The sequence below is a fragment of the Fragaria vesca genome, linkage group LG6, assembly GCF_000184155.1.
Source record: "Fragaria vesca subsp. vesca linkage group LG6, FraVesHawaii_1.0, whole genome shotgun sequence".
In the NCBI taxonomy this organism is placed as follows: Eukaryota; Viridiplantae; Streptophyta; class Magnoliopsida; order Rosales; family Rosaceae; genus Fragaria; species Fragaria vesca.
The window spans coordinates 3,794,314-3,816,593 of record NC_020496.1 but is presented as its reverse complement, the minus strand read 5'-3'; the positions used below and the strand labels follow the sequence as shown (position 1 = coordinate 3,816,593).

Here is a 22,280-nt window from a genome sequence, read left to right as displayed (position 1 = left end):
TATTTTAGGTGGTTTGGGATGTTTATTTAATATAGTATTGAAATAAAAAACTAGATTGGTAGTGTATTAAATAAGGGGTGTGTATTAAGATATTAGGGGTGTGTATTTAAAATTACTCGTAAGCTAAATAACCAAAACAAACATCTATTATTAAAAAAAAATTTGCGCTAAAAGTATTATTTTCAATATCTTCTACCCTAAAATCATCGAAAGCACGCATTCTCCCCCAACCCCAACTCTTCTCTATAATTCATTTGGGTTGTTTTTTTTTAATTTTTTTATTATCTGTATCAGCTTTAGTTTGATCTTGCAGATCATGTTGTTAAGTACTGCATCTTTATCATGACATGTTTTATCGAATAACTAGATATCTATGTTTAATAGCTACTATACTTCTACAGTTCTACTAACTTGTGAATTTTGAAAACTTGTATTGGTGATTTGGAGTTGTGATATAACAATAATCATTTGATTATAAATTGAACGATGATAACCAAAAATTTCTAGCAAAAATTAGATAAAATAATATGTTAAAAGAGGTATCAAATAGTAAATATATATTAATTATATTAAATAATAGAATATTTAATAAATTAATGGCATTTTAGGCAGTTTGAGATGTGTATTAAGTATAATACTGAAATGAAAAACTTGATAGGTGGTGTATTAAGTAAGAGGTGTGTATTAAGATATTAAGGGTGTGTATTTAAAATTACTCAAAAAGAAATCATTAAAAAAACAAAAAAAAGTAAAAAAGAAACAATAGAAAGAAAAAAAATTCATGTGGGCTAGGTGGACACGTGCTGCGTCTAGACGGTCAGACTCTGTGTGTTAAATGGGCTGGGAGGGGTCCACCATTTAAAAGGAAAAAACACTAAATCAAACAAGAAGGTTCCGACTTCCACAGGAGCTCCAAAATCACCGGTCGCGCTTCTGTTTGGTACTTCAAACTTCAAACACTACAGGTCAGTGAGCATCCCTCTTTACATCTAAGCCAATATAAATTTTCTACCATAGAGTACCAAAGTGTTGATGAATTCTTGCAATTGCCGTAAAGCTCCGGCATTTAGCTTTTTCCACAGAGATTCCCCATCTGATTCAGGAAGATGGTAGATCAAAGAATTTGAATGTAACTTCAAAACCACCAATTGCTTGCAGGTGAAAAGGCATGTAGGCAACTCTTATACACCAAAATGGGAAAGGGCATGACTGAAAAGGCTTTTAGTTGTACTGGGCTGTTAGGCTTCTGCCTCTTTAATGGAATTTTCATTTCATTTAAATAAAAAAAATGAAACATTTGATAGAAAGATCAAGTTCCACTACATTACGTCTAATGGCAGTGCGTATCTAAGTATCAATATCAGCACTATTGGCCCTTCTTAACTAGACACGAAAAGGAAGCCAAAAACTAGTGAAGAAAAGTACCTAATATATATGTGCCCAGAAATTTGAAGCTACCAATCTCACCTTCCTCTAGAGTTGAGACTTCAAAAGGCAGTATATATATTAGGCCATAGTCTCGTAGTTTTCTATTAATCTTCCAATATAACTAGGGTTTCATAACAAAGGCAGGCCTAATTGGGCCGACCCAAAGACTGTATATATGTAACAAAAACGAAGCATTGACATTGATAATTGAATTGATTACCAAGAAGATTGAGGATGAAAATCTATTCTTTCCAAATCGTAGAAGGAATTAGTTGCTGATGTATATCATATATATCCCATCCTTATCGGGAAAGGAATACGTAATCTATAAAATAGGCCGTTGCTTTTGCTGCATCCATTCATTCATGCTTTCAGTTCCGAGAGATCGAAACTCATTGCGTTCATCAACCACTATGAAGAAGAACCAGAGATCAGCAAAAGAAGATCACATGGATGATCATTCAGGGTATGAGGATTGGTGCTTCATCTGCAAAGACGGTGGGGTTCTAATTCTATGCGACCACGAAGGCTGCTCCAAAGTCTATCACCCTCGCTGCGTCGGCAAGAAGATCTCTTCCTTCAAAAACCAAAAGCGCTGGATTTGTAGTCACCACTCCTGCTCAGCCTGCGGTGGTGCCGTCACCGGAACTAAGAGCATCTCTTGCCTTCTTTGCACTTATGCAGTGTGTGGTAGTTGCAGCGAAAGCACCCATTCTTTTGCAGTGGTGAGAGGGAAGGAGAAACACGGTCTTTGCAATGACTGCTTAGGTCTTGTTAGGCTTGCAGAAGAAAATGCAGAGTGTGGGCTAGATGGAAAGAAATTAGACTTTGAGGATCCGGAATCATCCGAATACGGATTCAAAGAATGTTGGGAAATCATCAAGGAAAAGGAGGGATTGACGTTGGATGATCTCTACTTCCCATATTCCAAAGGAGAAAAAGATAGTCATCATGACAGTGAAGACACAGAACCACACAAATCCACATTGGGGAAACGGAAGGCAGAAGCCGAAATTAGCGAGGATAGAGAAGATGAACTTGATAGTGATGATCTCGCCACACGCAATCAAAAGAAGCAAAAATTAGTGAGTTCATCTATGATATCAGAATCTGAGCTGCACAAGGAAAATCATTACTCCAAGGAAAAGGAGGAAATGATTCCTAGTCCAACAAGGAATGACGAATCAGAAGGGTGCTTTGCATCTATAGTTGCAAGTAATATGAAGCTTGTCTACTTGAGAAGGAGCTTAGTGGAGGAGTTGATGTCCAAGCAGCCTGATAGTTGGGAAAGAAAACTAGTTGGAAGTTATGTGAGAGTGGAAAATGAATCCGAGGACTACTTTCAGATAAAATCTTCTTGCCAACTTACACAAGTGAAAGGCATAATTAGGAACCACAACAAAGGAGGAGAAATTCTCCTGCATCTACTTACTAAAGAGGTTCCAATTTCGATGTTATCGGATTGCGACTTCACTAAGGAAGATTGTGAAGATATGCAAGAAAGAGTGAAACATTACCTAATGAGGAGACCGACGGTTGTTGAGATTGAACAAAAAGCAAGAGAGCTGCACAAGGATATAACTAAGAATTGGATTGAGAGAGAGTTGATCCGGTTAGAGAACTGCATACGTCACGAGAAAAGTCAGCATGGATGGATCAGCGACGAGTTACCTGAGTATTTGAAACAAAGAGAGTTGCTAAGGCAACCATCTGAGCAGGAAAGACTCTTAAAACAGGTGCCACAAGTCATTGCAGAGGAACTAGACTTGAGCAATTTATGACATATATGATCGATATGCATGTTGTCAATATGTACAAATATATATTGACGTTGCATGTTGTTACTTGTTAGTAGTAAGAAATCATAGTGCGTTATTAATTTTCATTGGATAAACTGCGATATTCCACTTCTAATCCAAATATATTTTTATGTTTTATTCATAATTATGAGTTCAGTTTATGAAAGTAAGGTTAATCCTGTTTGGTGGATATGTTGAGTGCAAGTTTTACATTATTCTTTCTGAAGAAACCCAATCGTAATTTTTGACTTCCTAGTTCCTACTAACGCCGGGTCCTTTACAAGCGCACTGAGAACAGAAACTCACATTTCTAGCCAACAAGAATGCAAGTGACACTAGCTAGCCACAATCTACTTGCTGTTAGTGAGCCAGTGGATTTGGTCGCATGAATGTATTAGGGTACTGGGTCTGTTTTTCCTTCTTAGTTTTCTGAAAGACCAACTTCAAGCTTTCTTCACACAAATGTATTGATTTTCATGATATAGATGTTGCCATATCCTTCTAATAGGAACCTCAAGCTTCCTGAAATATCCATGCATACACTGCTTCTTGTTGGCTAATAATACTTTGCCCCTTTTTAGCCTTACATAGACAGCGTCCTATAACTTTAGCACGTACTGATCAGGAACAAGTTCATTAGGAACTTTTAGTGCAAAGGATAGTACTAGGATCTACCATGCACTAATTCTCAATTAGCAAAAGGATTTTCTATGTTTAAGGTATAAATAATATAGTAAAAGCTAAAGTGTGGAATATATGACAAAGAATCATCATCGCTGCCAACTAAATTAGACGTACAACATATATAAGTCCACTGATTAGTACTTTGAGAGTAAAGTATACTAAATCAAAGCTAAAAACTATTCTGCACCAAAAAGAGAATGCTAGAAATCTATATTAGGATTAAAGATCAAAAAGTGTAATTTCAAAGTGTTCCTCATCCACCTTAAAGGGTTTTTTTTTCTTGTTTTTTTTTTAAGTACTAAACTCTGAAGTCTGAAGCATTGTGATAATGTATAAATTGCCTAAGGACCAAGCAACATCCCTAGCTCACACAGACAAACACAGAATGTGTGGCCGCACTGCAAAAGAAAATAACCAGCTGCAAGAAGCTATTGGCGGCCGGCCATCACTGGATAGAGTTTCTTCAAAGCATAAAACTTTGCTTTCTGCATGACCTCATAATAAACCCTAAAGAACACAATATTTAATTTCTGTCTTCTTCAATACTTCAATTCCCACTTTGGGGGATATTGTAGTTTAATAACTGAAATGTGTAGTGGAAGCCTGGAAGGTTGCGACCTATAGATGGAGTTAACAGCTTTCCCAAAATGACCACTCTAATTATCTTTCTCAGCTCTTTTACAATCATGCTATGCAATTCTCGGTTCAACATAAAGATCCATTTTAAAGATCCTAAAGCACCAACTTTGCTTCAGTGAAAATGGCGGGTCTATAATTATGCCAGTGCTCGCATGCACTCCTTCAGCAAAAGAAGCCAAACCCAGAACCCTCTAAATGGAGGTGGTCGGTTTCTCGACACTATTGTATGTGTTCGCTAGGCGTGGACCGACCTCATAAAAAGTAGCTTCCCACTAAAAATTCCTAGTATGAAAAGGACTTGTAACACTCCCCAAGTCCCCAACTGAAATGTTCTGTAACTCTAACAGCCTCTGATATTCCCAAAGTTTGTAGTAGGGTTTATCTATCTCTTTGCAACTTGTTTGGTGGTGGTGGTGATCAAAGTGGTCACATTATAGCTTTTTTAACTCTTATGGTAATCTTCAACTTCCTAAGATCGTGGGTACCTTGCTTCTATTTAACCCTATAAAACCTAGCTGATAAATGTGAAAGAATCCCAGTTGCATTCTTTGAATTTCTAAACCTATAGAAAACGAAGGCCGGGCAACCCTACTCTAGATATTCTAGGTCAATAGAACTTCTATAAGTACCCGATAACCTTTCATTCCAGTTGCTGCATACCAACTTAGTGAGAGCCATGCTGATCAACTTTGTTCTTGCTCATATTTTCAACTTCTTTCTCTGTTTCTTGTTTCTTCCAATACACGGCAGACTTCACTACACTTCTTCACTTGTAGTGTCTCAAATTTCAGTGCCGCCTTCTCCTGCACCCGCGGCTGCTGTTAGCCCGACTTACAACGGTAGTTCCGCTCTTGGTACTACTGTTTTCAATGTGAGAACTTTTGGTGCAGTTGGGAATGGTGTTACTGATGATACAGAAGCATTTAAAATGGCTTGGGACAGTGCTTGTCAAACTGAGAATTCGGAAGTTCTTGTTCCAAAAAGTCGTTCCTATATGTTACAGTCTACCATATTCACAGGGCCATGCAAATCTGGCCTCAAACTGCAGGTAACAATGTGTTAATTTGGTAACTATTTTGTACTAGTTCTTAATTTCTTAACCAAAATCTGATGTGCTGTTGTTTGGCTTGTTCATGATCGATCGAGTACAGATTGATGGGACATTAGTTCCACCAGATGGACCGGATTCATGGCCGAAAAAAATCAGTAAGAGACAGTGGTTGGTTTTCTACAGAATCAATGGAATGTCGATGCAAGGAGATGGTGTAATAGATGGTAGAGGAGAGAAATGGTGGAATCTTCCTTGCAAACCCCACAAAGTAACAAAGCCTTTTGTTATTGGTCCTCATCATGCACCATGAGCTTTATTTTTGAAAAGTATATAGAATTTTTTCTGAGATCTTTGTCGGGGCCGGGGAACGTATTGATCTTGTTCTTATGGTCGACATTTTGGGTTTGGGGTATACCATTTAGGATTTTAGAGCATCTTTTGTGGTGCTTCCGGATGTGCCATAATCAGTTTCTGTTGCACATTCAAAATATCTTTCCCGAGTTATAGAAACACCTTATACTAGTGTTTTCGGACTTGATATTTTATGAATTTTTTTGTGCATGAGCAAAAACCATATATATCAAGCGTTATATTAGGAAAAAAAAATTAAGTGGAAGTCTAAAATGACATTTTAGAACATAATCAAACACCAAAAGGATATATAAGAAGGATCTGAATGAACTCTTTATTCTAATATTCCACGCCATGCCAATTCTCTTACTCTTATCTATACGTGTAATGGAACAGGGACCCCATGGAACAACACTGCCTGGACCTTGTGATAGCCCGACTGTAAGTTACACAATGACATATATATTTCTTCTGAGTTGTATCTAATTTCTAATATATATAATTGGAGAATGACATATATATTTCTTCTGAGTTGTATCTAATTTCTAATATATATAATTGGAGAATAACACTTTTCTGTTGCAGGCTATAAGGTTCTTCATGTGCTCTAATCTGAAACTGAAAGGACTCAGAATCAAGAACAGCCCCCAGTTTCATTTCAAGTTCGACAATTGTCAAAACGTTTACGTAGAATCACTTACCATAAAATCACCTGCTCTTAGTCCCAACACAGATGGAATTCACATTCAGAACACAAACAATATGAAAATATACAACTCACTCGTGTCCAATGGTAAGCTGGTAACTATATATTCAACAGCCGCCTCCAATTAGACTTGTCCTCTCCATTTTACAAGCTCACCTTGCTCTTTGGTTTTCATGTGTAGGTGATGATTGTGTATCAATTGGAACTGGTTCTTATAATATTGACATTAGGAACATTACTTGTGGTCCAAGTCATGGAATAAGGTGTGTCCACTGCTTTATACTTTTGTGTGGATGGTTTCTAAGAGTTCAATTGTTCTCAAAGTTTGATTCAACCCAGTTCCTCTTTCTTGGTACAGCATTGGAAGTCTTGGAGACGGCAATTCCCGAGCATGTGTTTCGAATATCACAGTAAAAGACTCGATCATCAAGCACTCTGACAATGGGGTTCGGATCAAAACATGGCAAGGTGGATCAGGATCTGTGTCAAGCATAACATTCAACAACATTCACATGGACACCGTAAGAAATCCGATTGTGCTAGACCAATACTACTGCCTCACCAAGCATTGCCCTAACCAAACCTCTGCAGTTCACATATCAAATATCTTGTACACAAACATAAGGGGTACTTATGATGTGAGAAGCCCCCCTATGCATTTCGCTTGCAGTGACTCGATGCCTTGTACAAACCTCACTCTCTCTGAAGTGGAATTGCTCCCTGCTACCAAAGGACACTTAGTGCCGATACCGCTTTGCTGGAGTGCTTATGGAACTATGCAGACAATTACTGTTCCACCAGTTTTGTGCTTGTTAGAGGGCATCCCAGAATTGATGCCCCAAAATGATAGTGATAGGTGTTAAATGTAACCAATATATGGATAAGATTATAATACATATAGAAGATGATAGCTATTCTAAACGAACAAAACTCCAAGGAACTGAGAGTCCAAACTCTGCTACATATTGTTACATACATGCATGGTTTGGATCTTTCTAAGCTTTTGTCTTGTGCTAGTATATTCTCCTTTCTATTTTCAATTTTTTTTTTCTCCATATCTAAGAGCATTTCTGCTCTTGGATAGAGAGAGCAAATGCTGCATATAATTCTCAATTTGTTGTGTATATGCATCATCTTTACCACACCCATGTTGACTCAATAATAATGTCCAATTGAGTTTTTGGTTGTGATGGTCTTTGATTGATCGACTACTAATAATTTGAGGGTTATCATTGCACTCAATACCGATGGTTTTATAAGAAATTTGGAACCTAGCCAAGCTGAGAGGCTCATTCCACGTCTAACTTATTTCATTAACATTTAAGTTATGCGTCGAGGGGGACATAAATCATGAACCTCGTGCATAATTACAAGAATCGTCATAGCACGTGCCTCATGTAACCATACAACATTCAAGTAGTTGAACTAGCAAGGGGAGCACATCTATTAGCTACACCATTTGTTTTTGGAAAGACATGAGAAATCTAAATTGAGTTTGAAGATGTCAAGTAGGACTTACGATCTTCAATAATATGCGCGCTGCGCGCAACATCAGATTTTTCTCCTGTATGATGATTCAAAGCAGCCATTACTAAATATCTGAGAGCAATCACTTTCAATTTCAATGTTTACAAGATAGTAACAGTTTAGAATGGATAACTCAGAGTCTCAGATATAGCACATTACCAAATACAGCATATTGCATAGGTCATGAATAAGTCACCAACTTGCATGCATCTCTATAGAGAAGTGAGAGACACTGACTAGAGCCAACCTAGAATGCTGAGTGATTGACGTTCCTGCAAAAATAGTAGTTATACACCCTTCCTAGTGATCTTATCTTTAGCTCTCCACCTTCTTATTCATACAAGCAGTAGTGCCGCACTGCTAAGACATCACCATTTTAAAGTTGGTTTCCTTTTTCATTACACACTTGGTTCAAGTTCATTTCAGATGTTGCGTGAATTTGCTTCCGTTTTTTAACCTAGAAGGAAGGTAACAAAGGGTGGCGAAGATTGTGACAATTTGAAAGAGACACCCTAACTGACACACTACCCTTAATGGGGTTTGGAACCCTACAGATTGAGTGATTGACCGTGACAAAAAGAAAATGGGGGGTAGAAGTGAGAAAATAAAGGAGACAGTAACATCACTCAAGACCTTAGTTGGATTTCTACACCCAGAACGTTCTTATTTTGCCTCAGCTGGATTGCAGCAAAATCAGTATGTCCCAGTTTTTGGATGCAACAAACTGGGGAATCATAATTTAGTTCACCTCTGAACCTTTCATGATGTATTGTTTCATTGAAGTGAACTTGCTCTGTTTTGGAGTCTCCTTATTCAAGTTGATTGTTTATGACCAGATGAATGGTTAATCCAGTCATTTCATTTCAGTTCATTTTATGATTTAATAAGAGTATTAGCAAGCTCTAACAGCCAACAGTGATCAAAGTTCACCACTGGATTTTTAAAAATTTCAGCAAGTTACCGAAACCTTCTGGAAAACATTTATGAAAATACATCACAAGAATGTTCATTCAATACAGTTGATCTTAGATTACACTTGGTGATTATTCAAACTTTTCCATGTACGAAGCATACATCCACCTTAATAAATGCGGTGACTTCATACAAGCATACAAGCGCTTTTGGCATAGAGGTGTGGTTGATGATGCATAAAAATAGGAGTACTAGCATAATGATGTAAGTACCTCTAGCAAGGAAGCAGCAAATTTCATTTGGGTGTCCTCGTCTATAGTCACGAAGAGAGGCACGTGCACAAAGAGTGATTTGATCCCATTTTGCTCTGAGAACCGAAGGGAATGATAGTAGACATAGTTGCATACAAAGCGCCCTGCATCATCTGAGGTCATCACCTCAAACCCCTTCTTTGCCAAGGCCTTGGTTATCTCCTCAACTGGAAGAGAAGTCTGCACAAAGACAGAACAAGAAATCTTTTAATTACTGAATGAAATGATGATTGCAGTCATGCAGTATCGCCATCGTACTAAATAAAACCTATCAGTAATCACTCTAAGAATATTTGAGGTCAAGGTACTATAAGAAACTTGAATAAATGAACCATGATCTCCCATGATACCTCTCTTATATGTGAAATTCCACCATCTGAAGGAATGATAGGGACTTTCTGCAAAAGGACCATAAACATTACAACATAATCTGAACAATTTATAAGGCTGTGTCATATAAAATCTCAATCCACCAGAGAAAAAGAAAACAAGAAAAAAAAAAGGCTTAAAACTTCTATCTAACCTGAGGCTTCCATCCCATCTCATCAGGGCAACGGAAAGTAGCTTCATTGACAGCTTGATGCTCAATAGCAAACTTAGTTGCACCACTATTAACTCCAAAGTGTACCTGTATTATTTATGGTAAAATTTAGAAAGAGTGAGATACATGACACATGAATATGTGTACTCGTTCAAGGAAATCTCTGAACTTAATGTCATTCTAGTCAAATGCACAGACATTAATATTACTATGTTTGATACTGATACAGAATAGTTTCTAAAGATGTATAGGAACATAAACCAAGCTGAAAAAGAGACAATCAAAATATCCTTATAGACTCTATTAACTATATTCAGTTCCTGTATGGAACAATAAAAAACTTTCTTTGCAGGAGAAATGAAAAGCATATTTTCATCCGAAATGATGAACCCAGATCGTTCTAATGTGATTATATATGTAGGGTTTCGTGACTCAATGACTAACTGTAGATGCTTTGTTCTTTAGCCTAAAGGTGAAATTCAGCAATGTGTTTATATACTAATAAGTGATGAACTAGACTTGAGACCACTAACCCAAATAATTCTGCTGGAACTTGTAGCGTCCTTCTCGCTTATTGCAGATTGCAATGTCTGGTATAGGGGAAGAACTGCTCCTTGTCCTGCAGTTTCAAGAATGCTGCAACTACCAATAACCAGACCTTTTGGTGAACCATTCTTCTTCACATAATCGGTGAGATTACTGACAATTGTCTCAGTTGGATTCTCAGAAACTCCATGAAATTTCTTAAAACCCGTCACATGAATTGTTATTGTTGCAGGACCTTCGGAACCCATTTACAAGTTATTATTATACAATTGAGGAATGTGTTATGGCATCAAATCAGAAGATATCTAAGTACCTGCACCAAACAAAAGGAAATGAGTGAATAAAATGCAGAGCCACAAGTACAAGAACATAGGCAATAAAGGAAGTTTCTATGTCTACCATCACCATCCTCCTCATTTTGATATGCTATCTATGAAATTTCATTTACATCAATGAGGAGACTTTATACTTATTAATGTTCTCCCACAAAATTGAATTTCTCTTCTAGAAAACCGAAGCTGAATTTTCCATTATCAAACTTCACACTAATGAATTGATACTGTTAAATAGTTAAATTACAAAAATTCAGCAATAAGGTTCGGCAATTGCAACAGCATCATACAGTTAATGAGCTCACTTAGACATATCAGAGGACTGAACCGCAATTCTTTTCATTTCTCTTGGATATGCATCTTTCTGACTATGAGATCATGCAATCATCATGTTTTGAGGTAAAAAACCAAACAGCATAGAAAACTGGGAACAGCACAACTTATGCGTTGAAGTGGTAGACAATTTTCCATTATCTGATAAAGCATGATGATCAAGCAAAAAATAAGATGATCAAATTCTAAGACAGTGGCATACAAATTCAGATTAGACCCTCGAAAAACATCATCAAGTTACCAAAAATGAACCCATCAGAATCCAAAAATGAAAAAACAAACTGATTCCACGCCCAGACGGTGATATATATGGAGAGTCAAGAACCAATCTACCAAAGAAGAGAGCTTAAAGATTAAAAAGAACAAGTCTTTGGGAATTGAAACATGTAAAACGAATATGAAGATGAATACCAAAGAAAGATGAAGAGCTTTTGTTCTTGCCTGAAATCTTCACAAGCCCACAACCACCAGTCTTATCTGCTCGGAGAAGATTTTATTTACAACTGGGGAAGGATTGGAATCTTGATTAAGAGAGAGAGAGGGGTTATGTTAAGGAACGTGGTAGTGGATGAGGGTCACTATCCAACAACAAAAACAGTGTGTACAAGATTAGATGCATAATTGCATCTAATGTATATTCTATGGTTTATCTTGCAGTCGTCCATGTCATTATAAAATTTGGCAATGACAAAGCTTGTTTGGATTGGATCATTGGATGGATGATAGTATGCAAACCACGACTTGGATACATTCTCTATTGGAGTTCGCAACTGTTCCTTTTGTTTATCCAATCATTTGTCGTTTATTGTTTGGATTATTGCAATTTGGTCCTACCAAAAGAAAATACAGACCCGAAATACCAAACTTGAAGTATCCATGGTTTCCATCGAGTTCCATTGCAAAATGTCATCTTTTGTCTTGCAAACTTAGTGAATGAGGAAAGAGCAAGTCTTGCACAAGCCTAAAGGAAACTGGAGGTGTTGGAGGAGCGACCACTTACATTATGAGTAGTATTCAACTAGTTTATGCAAGGATTATGTGCGGTGGTTTGTAACCAAAGGGAAGAGAGTTTAAATTAAAGGGTCAGTGAAACTAATGATCACTAGTTGGTAGGCTTTGATTGCTGCTTTGAACCCACCCTACTTGTCCCTTTCAAAAAAGCTTGCATACATAGAATTGGGAAAGAAATAGTAGATATTCATTGCCAAAATAGTAGTCGTTGACATTTGTTGTCCAAAAGGAAATTATAATGATCTATACATGTTTTTTTTGGGGTCAAGAAATAGATAACTTCATATGTAGTTATGTAGTCTTCATAACATATTCATAAGTGACACAAGCCGCAAGCAATACGACCAGTAACCTTTGTTGTAAATTTGCTCGGATATACATACAAACAAAGAGACAAGCTATGGTACTAGGATGTATATGGTACTGGGATGTATATCCTACTTTTATTTTACACGTAATTGAACAAAAATTATAATGTTATGAATCAAATTACAACTATGAGAACAATTTGTTCAAAAATTTGTAAAATGGTTGTACATTTTGTAATTACAATTATTAGAACAAAATTACAAACAATACGACTCAACATTACCACTTTGATTATAAATATGTTGTCATATTTGTAAATATAGGTATCACATACGGGTATGTACCATAGAATTTTCCACAAATGATATTGAAATGTTTCTTACTTTCTAAGTAACCCCTATAAACAGTAAATTTGTAGCCTAGAGACCTTAATTGGTGCACCACCCAAGGTTCCTACCCTTATTGAAGAGGCATATACGTCTCTTTATAAAGAGGTGGTATTCTTCATATTAGAGATATACAACTGAATGAACTAATTTTTCTATAACCTGAGATACACTGCTATATTCGTTCAAATCCTCTCTTCATCATTTCTTTGCTTTACAAAACAAAACCTGAAAACTATAAGATGCATTATAGTTTCTACAATCCTTGAGCTTCTTTGAGCTTTTTGAAATTTTCAATTGAGTATTTCGTTAATTGTCGTAAGTAAGTGTAAGACGCCGATAAACAATAACAGGTTTGTTACGCTTCATTGTATCTATAAGGCTTATTTGCAATACAAGTTGTAGACAAATATAGTCTAAAAAAAAGCGTTGTTACAATGTGTTTTTAAGTGATAAGTTCTCTCAATTTGCCATAACCCACGATGCTAAGATTTCCTACTTTTTCCAACATAACATGGATAATTGGATATCAAACAAGAGAACAATATAACTGATTGAGCAGCAAGCGCAAACTATTCACGGTCCCAAAATGAAAGTAGAAAACAACTTGAAAGAGGGATTTTCCAACCGAGCCAAAACCCAATTATTTTTCTTGGGACAAGGACAGTCCGACAATTCCCTGAATTCAAAAGTCAGGTAGACACTAGAAACCATTATTTATGACGTAGGACTTAACAAATCTAAGTCTCTGAAAATCTGAAATCATCAGAACCGTTAATTTTCAGACACATCCAATCATGGTCATCGCACTCCTCAACGGTTTAGTTCTGCTGCACCCAAGATCATAGTCTTTGGTCACATTCTTCCTCCCCCCCCCTGTAATATAGCCTTTCTACTAAACACAGTCTCAGAAGCTTGAAGCTTCAGATTTTAAGAAAGATCTTAGACCTGAACAGGGAAAGAGGTCAAAGGATGTCGATGTCGTTTTCAGCTGTCTGTGTACCCTTTGTGGAATCCAAAGTGCCAAGCCATCTCTGCTCCAGTACTTACCAGTTCTCTTTTGGGGTGTGTTCTCTTAATCATCTTTATATTTCTGGGCTTGTATTTATATATAATGCAGTTTACTTCACTCTTAATCATCTCTATAATTTAGTGTTAAGTGTATGTTTCTGAGATAGGATCTGAAAGTTTGGAACTTTTTAAGTTTTATGATGCGACTCATGTGAGTGTATACTACTGATGGGGAAGGATCATTTCTCTCAAATGGGTGCATTTTTAGTGGGTGAATGATGAAATTTTGAGTCTATGGACCAAGAGTGTGATCTCTTCAGTTGATATTGAAGCTTTAGAGTGTTTCAAGTATTGAATTTGGCATGTGGGAAGTGAAATTTGAAATTTAGGCATTGTTAATTGCTGCGCATCTTCATCTTTTTCTGTTTAGATGTAAATAAATCATGGGCGGGCATCAAAGCCTGTAAAGTTTAGTACTTTAATTTGTTCGTTGTGTTCTGTTTTACCATTTCTTTTGCATATTTTTACTTATGCGCTCGTGGTCTAGTCTAAAGCAATAGCAATTCAGATGCCATGTTGAACGATGCTATAATCTAGTCACTTTGTGCTCATGTTCTCTATTTACATTATTTTAGAACCATTGCTTGATAGTACTTTTGATATTGGAGGAGGGAGAATGGTTGTGCTGGTAGCATTCCTTGTAGTTTTTGATGCTATAAAATGTGGTTTTAGAAGAGATGGGGAATGGGAAATGGGGGAGGGATGAGGCTCTTCTAACTTTTCCAGCTCGGTCCTGTCCGGTTTTAGCTCTAACATACTTGATGTTTTGTTCCCTTATGTGTGAACTAAGGAAAGACTCATCCTTTTCTGGTTTATATGTAGGCTCCAGCAAACTACTTACATTCTGAGTCAGGTAGGCGAGTTCTGCTCCATGGAGGCCCTGTCCATTTCTGCCGCACATTTTGTGGCTTAAAAAGATGGATAGTTGAGAATCTACACTTAGAAAAGCATAAGCGAAAACTTGGACCTACCAATGAGTTTAAGAGTATTAAAAATCAAGTCAAAGATCAACTACAAGAAGGTATGGTGCATCAAAAAAATGCTCAATGGGTTAGTAATAATACCATAATTGATTCGCTCATTAAAGAATTGATGTTCCAATCACAGTACTTTATAATTGTATATGAATGTTTACATATTCTACATGGTGTATCTGCAGATTCAAATGCTGAAACAACAAAAATATCCTCACAGGTCGAAGAAAGTTCTGTGCCAAGTTTCCAACCACATGCATCTGTTGATGTGTCAACTACTACTGCGGAATCTCCTTTTATCCCACAAACTCGTTCCTCCAAATTTCCCTATGAGTGTGGTGAAGGACCCACACTCTGCATTGCAGTCATAGGAGCAACTGGTGAGCTGGCAAGGGGAAAGATTTTTCCTGCACTTTTTGCTCTCTATTACAGTGGCTTTCTTCCTGAGGTAGGAGTAAGATGATTGTCATATCTTGGCTCATTTGGATATTAAAGGTCTTGCTGTGGTGAAAATGCCATAAAACAACATTAGAATGAACCTAGCATAAAACCAATTCTGGATGATTAAAGAACATAAAATGAACATTCATGTGATACTTCCATTAAGTAAAAGAGAGTAACATTCTTCATGTTTTAACTTCTGACTGCAGAATGTCTGTATCTTTGGTTATTCAAGGAAAGATATGACAGATGAAGATCTGAGATCCATGATTGCGTCCAATTTAACTTGTCGTGTTGAGCATCAGTATGCTTCGTCTGCCACCCTAAATTCTATGAGATGGCTTTTAGTTTATATTTTCTTGTTTTCATTTCATGTGTTATAAAAGGGCCTTAAGTTTTTCTTTCAGTAAAGATGTCTGAATTCGAAGATAATTATCTGATATACAAATACATTTCAGACAAAATTGTGGAGACAGAACGGATATTTTCCTTAGCAGAACATTCTATATCAATGGAGGTTATGATAATAGAGAAGGCATGTCAAAACTTGATGTACTTATGAAGCAATTTGAGGTAAAGTGAATAAACAAACGTTAAGATAAGATTTCCCTTTATTGAGTGCTCATATATAATTTTGGAGAGTTAGCTAGATGCTTTAGATAATTGATTCTGTTACAGCTAACGTACCTCAGGGAAAATCTGAAGCAAACAGGATATTTTACCTCTCTGTGCCACAAGAAGCACTTATAAATGTTGCATGCTGTGTTGCTGATAACGCCCAATCCGTGAAAGGCTGGAATCGAGTGATCATTGAGAAGCCTTTTGGCTTTGATGTATTATCATCTCATCGGTTGACACAGTCTCTCCTTTCTAAGTTTCAGGAGCAACAGATATACAGGTCTCCAGTAATCTCTTCGTAAATTCAAAATGTTTTAAACAGCAGTCTTATGGAGTCTATTTCGTCTAATTAATACATTCTTTTTTCAGGATTGATCATCTTTTGGGACGGAACCTTATCGAAAATCTCACAGTCCTAAGGTTTGCTAATTTAGTGTTTGAGCCACTATGGAACCGTACATATATACGAAATGTACAGGTAATTCAACTTTATGTATCTTATTCATACAACAAGATCTAATGTTCCTTTCATTATATCTAGAAATGTTATGTAAAACACTTAACTGATGCAGGTCATTTTGTCAGAAGACTTGGGTGTCCAAGCAGGAAGGTATTTCTTCCTATTACTTCCCTGGTGGCTGTATCATTGTTATCTGTGAATATAGTGAATCCAGAAGGAATGTCGATGATTATTTATGTTCTTGTCCTTTTATGTAGGTACTTTGATGGATATGGGATCATTCGTGACATAGTACACAGTCATATACTTCAAACAATAGCATTGCTTGCCATGGAACCACCAATAAGTCTCGATGGTGAAGATATCCGAAATGAAAAGGTATTCTTGCATGTTATACTTGCTTGGAATGTGTATAGTTTTTATTTTTTCTGATGAGAAGCTTCTTTCCAGGCCAAGCTCTTGAGATCAGTACGGAAATTGGAGCCTAGTGATGTTATTCTTGGCCAGTATAAAGCCAGAGCTGGTGATAAGGTTGATGTATACATGAACAGCCTGACTCCCACATACTTTGCTGCGGCATTGTATATTGACAATGCACGCTGGGATGGTGTGCCCTTCTTAATCAAATCTGGCATGGGACTCATCAAACACAGGTTAGATATATTGGACTAGTGCTCTATAGAGAAAACTCTTTATGTCAATTCAAATTTATCTGCCCCTTTTTGCTTTACTGATGTAATAGCAATAGAAACGACATGGTTTAAGATAGAACACAATCATGGAATAAAGTTCTCTGTTTAGTGTACAATTCACCCTAACCCTAATCACTACAGTAAGCGATTAGTGATTGATAAAGGTTGGCTTTAACTTCAAACTTGTTCTTCTTGTTCTTGGTTAACAACTTACAATCTACATGCTAACTATGCAGAGTCGAGATACGCATACAGTTCCATCATGTCCCGGGAAATCTTTACCGTGAGCAAATGGGGCACAATATAGACCTTGCCACAAATGAGCTGATCCTGCGTGATACACCAGACGAAGCCATCCTAGTCCGAGTGAACAATAAGATTCCAGGGTTGGGGCTGCGGTTGGATTCTCCAGAACTAAATTTGCTTTATAAGGACAAGTAAGCACTTTAGGAAACTGGCAAAGTATACTGCAATACATACAATCTGCAAATTGATGTCAAAGTATTTTTTTTACTTGACATAAGTGTGCATATTTGATGTCAATATATATGGCAGGTACAATGTGGAGATGCCTGATTCATATGAGCAGCTTCTCCTTGATGTTGTGGATGGAGACAACCATCTATTTTTGAGAAGTGACGAGCTTGCAGCTGCGTGGAATATTCTAACTCCGGTTCTGGATGAGATAGACAAGAAGAATATAGCCCCTGAGTTGTACGAGTTTGGGGGTAGAGGTCCAGTAGGAGCATACTATCTGTGGGCAAAACATGGGGTTCCATGGGCAGAGGACTAGAAAAGGCTGAAAAGCCTTCAGGGAACCTTCATCAACAGTTAAATGAGTGAGTTCGAGATTATCATTTGATCATGCAATGATTCATTTCATGTAGTTCCCCCCTGCAATCACAGCTCTGTGTTTCTGCATTCGCACCGTTTAAGATTGATAATGCAGTGTCATAATCATTGAATCATATTCATAAGAACTGTTTACCAGATTTTGTGCATTGGGGTCCTTTGTGAGGTACAACGGCTACTCTTATGATTTGGGAGTTGAGAATGAATTTGATGCAGGCCACTTGTTCCTAAATCATGGAAAAAGTTTAGTCGTTCTCTCGCAAAGTATTGTCGGTTGCTTCTTGCAAGTCACTCCTTCCATTGGGCCAGTTCTGTGACTAATGCTTCTAAGCAGGATCAACCCAATGATAAATGACAAGTTGCTTAGGATCAACTCAAGACTGGAGCTCAATTATTTCACCAAAAACAATAATGCAGTTCTTCACTTTTGTGAGTGAATAATCCATTGATGGAACAAAGGGGCTCCATATGATATCAAGATTATCATGCAAATATTGAAAAAGTTGAATACTTCGTAATTTTAAGATATTAGAAATTCTGATATAGATAAGTAAATACTTTTAACTTTTAACTATTAGAGATGCATACTCATAAAAAAGTCTCGAGATGTTTGGTGTTCTTGGTTATGTCTTTTTTAGAAGTGCATGAGTTTAGTCGGAAAGACCCATTACTAATTACATTGTGATCAAGTTATGTCTACATAGGTATATAGATGCTCATTCTATTCAGAGCAATGTAATCGATGCTATAGGTGTCTTGTTCAAACCCACACTACTTTAAGACTTACTAACAATTTAGTTCATTTTAGAGCACGTTCCACAGTGTTTTAAAGAACAAAACATGATACACACTGAACGCACCGGTCTATTCTGGGCAGGCAAACAACACATGATACACCCTACGATTTACGATTTATGTATGACTATTGGTATGAAAGAATCAAAACCCAGGAAGAAAAGGCCAAACCGATTATGTCACTGATTCTTGGTACGTAATAGTTGGTGGAAGCATTACGTGATGGTGTCTGACGCCACCAATATTCCTCACCAACATCATCAAAGTGACCTGTCTGCCCATACAATTGAAATATCTTCCATTGAGGCAAGTGGGCATTATCGTCCACAGTAGACTTTCTTGATTAAACAAGGTGGACTTGGCTCTATATAAAAGAGTCGGTAACACGCTTTCAGTTCATGAATTCACAAGCAACTCTATCTTTCTGACTGTCACACAACTCCTTCACCAAAAACAATCCAACTTCAAGTTTGCTTCTCTCTTTCTGTTTCTAGCTTTCTCTCTTTCTCTACCTCATGGAAGGAGGAGAAAGGAAGAAGAGGAAGATGGAATTCGAAGAAGAGGATGAAGAGGAAAAGATTGAGAAGTTCTTTGCTCTGATTAAGAGTACAAGGCAGGTGTGTGAGATGCTCAAGGGCAGTTCAAACTGGCCATTGAAGAAGAAAGATGAGAGTTATAAGAAGGAAGATGATCCAGTGAAGAGAACTACTTGGAACCCGGCATTTCAACCAGAAGACTTCCTTGATCAAGATGATAAAGCCACAAGTGCTGGTCATAGTGCATGTCCTTCGAAAATTCAAGAAGAAGACGAAAAGGAAGAAGATGAAGGAGGTAATGGTCTAGACCTGAAGCTTTCTTTGTAGGAAGTTAGGGACTGTGAAAGTGTAGTATGTGTAAACTTGGAACTTGGAAGGCACAGGGCGATATTGACCTAACAGTGCATGCACCTTCCTTAATATGCTTCAGGTTGATTTGTATTGATTAATTCTGTATTGTAATATATATGCATCAAGAAATTAAGCACCCACCCATTTAGCTCTGTAAATTGACCTGTGTGCTCTCCATCCCCTAATCCAATGGAAATTATAGCTCTTGAATAAGAGTTTGATTAGTTTACCAGAGAAACAAACGTGTTGGTAGGTAATAAGTTGGTAAATATTAGGAGTAACCACCACTGCACCAGCATACATCATGACGAAAGAAGAGAATAATGAGTGATGCAATATATAGCATGGCATCTGCAAAGAAAACCATCAAATTATGATCTATAGCAACAACTTTAAGGGAAGCGTTGGACTACGCCAAAGTACAGTACGTCAGGAGTGGGCAGATTTCCATCCACAGAGATGATTTTCGAGGGACAACGATAGTTGACGGCCGTTCCGGTCGATATCGACGGCGTCTGGTAAAATGGGAAGAACCTGCAGCTGCTTGTAATAAGTTTCCGGCGATTTTCCTACAGCACACTTGTTCCTCTCGGCGTCGGCTTCAAGCTTAAGGTCTCGGACTGCACCTGCATCCACAGAGGACAACAAAATCAAAGAGAGAAGTTGGAGCTTTTCCGGCCACTCCGGCGAGACTCATCGACTCTAGCCGGTACATGAACACTCCTCTTCCTTTTCTCTACGTTCTAGTGTATTGGCTTATCAAATTCCATGGAATTTTGAAAAGTTTCTTTTCTGGGTTTTTGAACAAGTTTTATGCTTAGGCCAATTATCAAGAATAGAGAAGATGCTGGTGGTGGAGTCTTTCTGCTCGATCAATTAACGTCCATAAGGTGTTAACCCAGTTGGGTTTTGTTAAGCACAAAAGGTAAAATGGAAGACTCAAAGTTTGAATTATGGGTATTGCTTAGTTGTACAGATTGGATCGTTTGCGTCGAAGCCCCAGTATTTACCGATGACAGTGGAGGTGGTTCCCGGCAAGCTGGTGATCGATTGTAGTCATAGTTACCGTGATACAGGAAATTACAAAAATATCCTCCCACTAACGACTGTCAGTGTACGCGTACGAACGCGCGTAGCGCAGCTTTTCTTTTGCCCAACTTTAATTTGAAAATGAATAAGCAGGTCATCATGATGCACATCAAAACATTGACAAGAGTCACAAGACTTCATATTCCCAGCCATAACAAATGATAGATGACAACTGACAAGATACATGAAAAACAAAAACGAAAGTAATGATCATAGATCCTAAATCATTTACACCAAAAAGGTTGAAGTCATTAAGCATAGGGTCATATTTGCCAAAAAGCATTAGCAAAACATACCATCATTCAACCACACTAAAGTAAAATTGGTTGAGATGTATAGCATGGGTGGACTCCACTGTCTAGAGTTCTGAGTCTCAACTCGTACAGTTTGTAGCTAGCAAGTTGGGTTCGTGCATCTGCGGTGAAATATTGGTCTGATTTTGCTGGGATACCTTTATAGATCTCGATTCGAATACTGACTGGATGGGTATACATATCCAATCCAATTAGCCTGGACTCCTAGGACCTGAGCAGACTTGGCATTGGCATTTACATTCGGCCCTCCTTTGCCTCCCTCTGACGAAAATCCTTGACAAGTGCTCTGAACCTCACGTCACCAGCATCCCTAGTAGTTATAGCTAGCCTTCTCCCCTTGATACCAATGTCCGAAAGGGTAGTTGACCTCCTCAAGGGTTATGTAAGCTTGCTTAGGAGTCTTGTTATCATAAGCACCTTCCATTCGAATGCTTGAGCTCAACTATCTTAACATCGGCTTACTTTGGTATTGTGGTTTAAAAGCTCCACTTTTAAAAAACTCAGTTTTAAATAAGCAACTTCCGACCTGCTTTTTAAAATCGTAGTTATTTAAACTAAAAAAATTTTAGATAAGCAAGTTTTTAAATTTTACCAAACAAAAATTCTATTTAAAATTGTGATTATAAATGATCCTAAAACTCAATATCAAACGGGGCCGATCAAGAACTTGATCACCAGCAAAAGGATCGACCTCCCTAGTACAGTAGGCATCCAATGGAGTACCCGGGACAATTTGTGCAAGGGCAACCAAAACCTGCCTCATCTAACTTCCTATAAGCAGCCATTGCATCAGCTTCAATAGGCTAGCCTCCCAAGAGCAGGAGAAAACAACCTTTTGAGCCAATATTGCAACACTTTGCTTTCCGATCTCATCAGGTAGCCAACAGTTACCACTTAAAAATTTGCATATATATTGCTAATAGCACCAGAACATATCATAAACTGATTGTAGGCCTAGCTACACCTACACACAAAACACAGTTTCGGGGAAAGCAAAGTGTTGCAATATCTGGCTCAAAAACACATCAAGGATCGTGAACACATTAGAAATACAAAACAAATGAAAAGTAATATAATGCCCCAGCAAGATGGCGTACATGTGACGGGTTGGTCACGGATACAATAGTTGGTACAAACATGACGTTATGGGTGTGACGCAAACAATGATCCCAAATTCCCAGTAACATGAAGCGAGTCAAGTGACCTATAAACCACTGCTTG

At 37.6% G+C, this 22,280-nt stretch overlaps 4 protein-coding genes across 4 annotated transcripts; 3 read left to right on the top strand and 1 right to left on the bottom strand.

The window, feature by feature from the left end:
• The first annotated feature begins 1,841 nt into the window (after positions 1 to 1,841).
• LOC101293508 (zinc finger CCCH domain-containing protein 44-like) lies at positions 1,842 to 3,209 on the top strand. The gene has a single exon (XM_004304868.1). The coding sequence runs from the start codon at positions 1,842 to 1,844 to the stop codon at positions 3,207 to 3,209; it is 1,368 nt and encodes a 455-aa protein (XP_004304916.1).
• A 2,017-nt stretch (positions 3,210 to 5,226) lies between these two features.
• Positions 5,227 to 7,521, top strand: LOC101293217 (polygalacturonase At1g48100-like). The gene is made up of 6 exons (XM_004304867.1): positions 5,227 to 5,598; positions 5,702 to 5,869; positions 6,349 to 6,393; positions 6,538 to 6,745; positions 6,840 to 6,921; positions 7,017 to 7,521. The coding sequence occupies exons 1-6, from the start codon at positions 5,227 to 5,229 to the stop codon at positions 7,519 to 7,521; spliced, it is 1,380 nt and encodes a 459-aa protein (XP_004304915.1).
• A 900-nt stretch (positions 7,522 to 8,421) lies between these two features.
• On the bottom strand, positions 8,422 to 11,791 carry LOC101308588 (pyrrolidone-carboxylate peptidase-like). The gene is made up of 6 exons (XM_004302256.1): positions 11,602 to 11,791; positions 10,483 to 10,808; positions 9,932 to 10,036; positions 9,759 to 9,806; positions 9,370 to 9,588; positions 8,422 to 8,457 (listed from the first exon to the last, which is right to left on the bottom strand). Exons 2-6 carry the CDS (start codon positions 10,741 to 10,743, stop codon positions 8,422 to 8,424), a joined length of 669 nt encoding a protein of 222 aa, XP_004302304.1. The 5' UTR covers positions 10,744 to 10,808; positions 11,602 to 11,791.
• Positions 11,792 to 13,837: 2,046 nt separating this feature from the next.
• LOC101308295 (glucose-6-phosphate 1-dehydrogenase 4, chloroplastic-like) lies at positions 13,838 to 18,182 on the top strand. The gene is made up of 12 exons (XM_004302255.1): positions 13,838 to 13,931; positions 14,760 to 14,958; positions 15,097 to 15,359; positions 15,562 to 15,656; positions 15,811 to 15,925; positions 16,045 to 16,250; positions 16,340 to 16,448; positions 16,543 to 16,580; positions 16,688 to 16,808; positions 16,881 to 17,083; positions 17,359 to 17,559; positions 17,678 to 18,182. Exons 1-12 carry the CDS (start codon positions 13,839 to 13,841, stop codon positions 17,913 to 17,915), a joined length of 1,881 nt encoding a protein of 626 aa, XP_004302303.1. The 5' UTR covers position 13,838; the 3' UTR covers positions 17,916 to 18,182.
• The last annotated feature ends 4,098 nt before the right edge of the window (positions 18,183 to 22,280 follow it).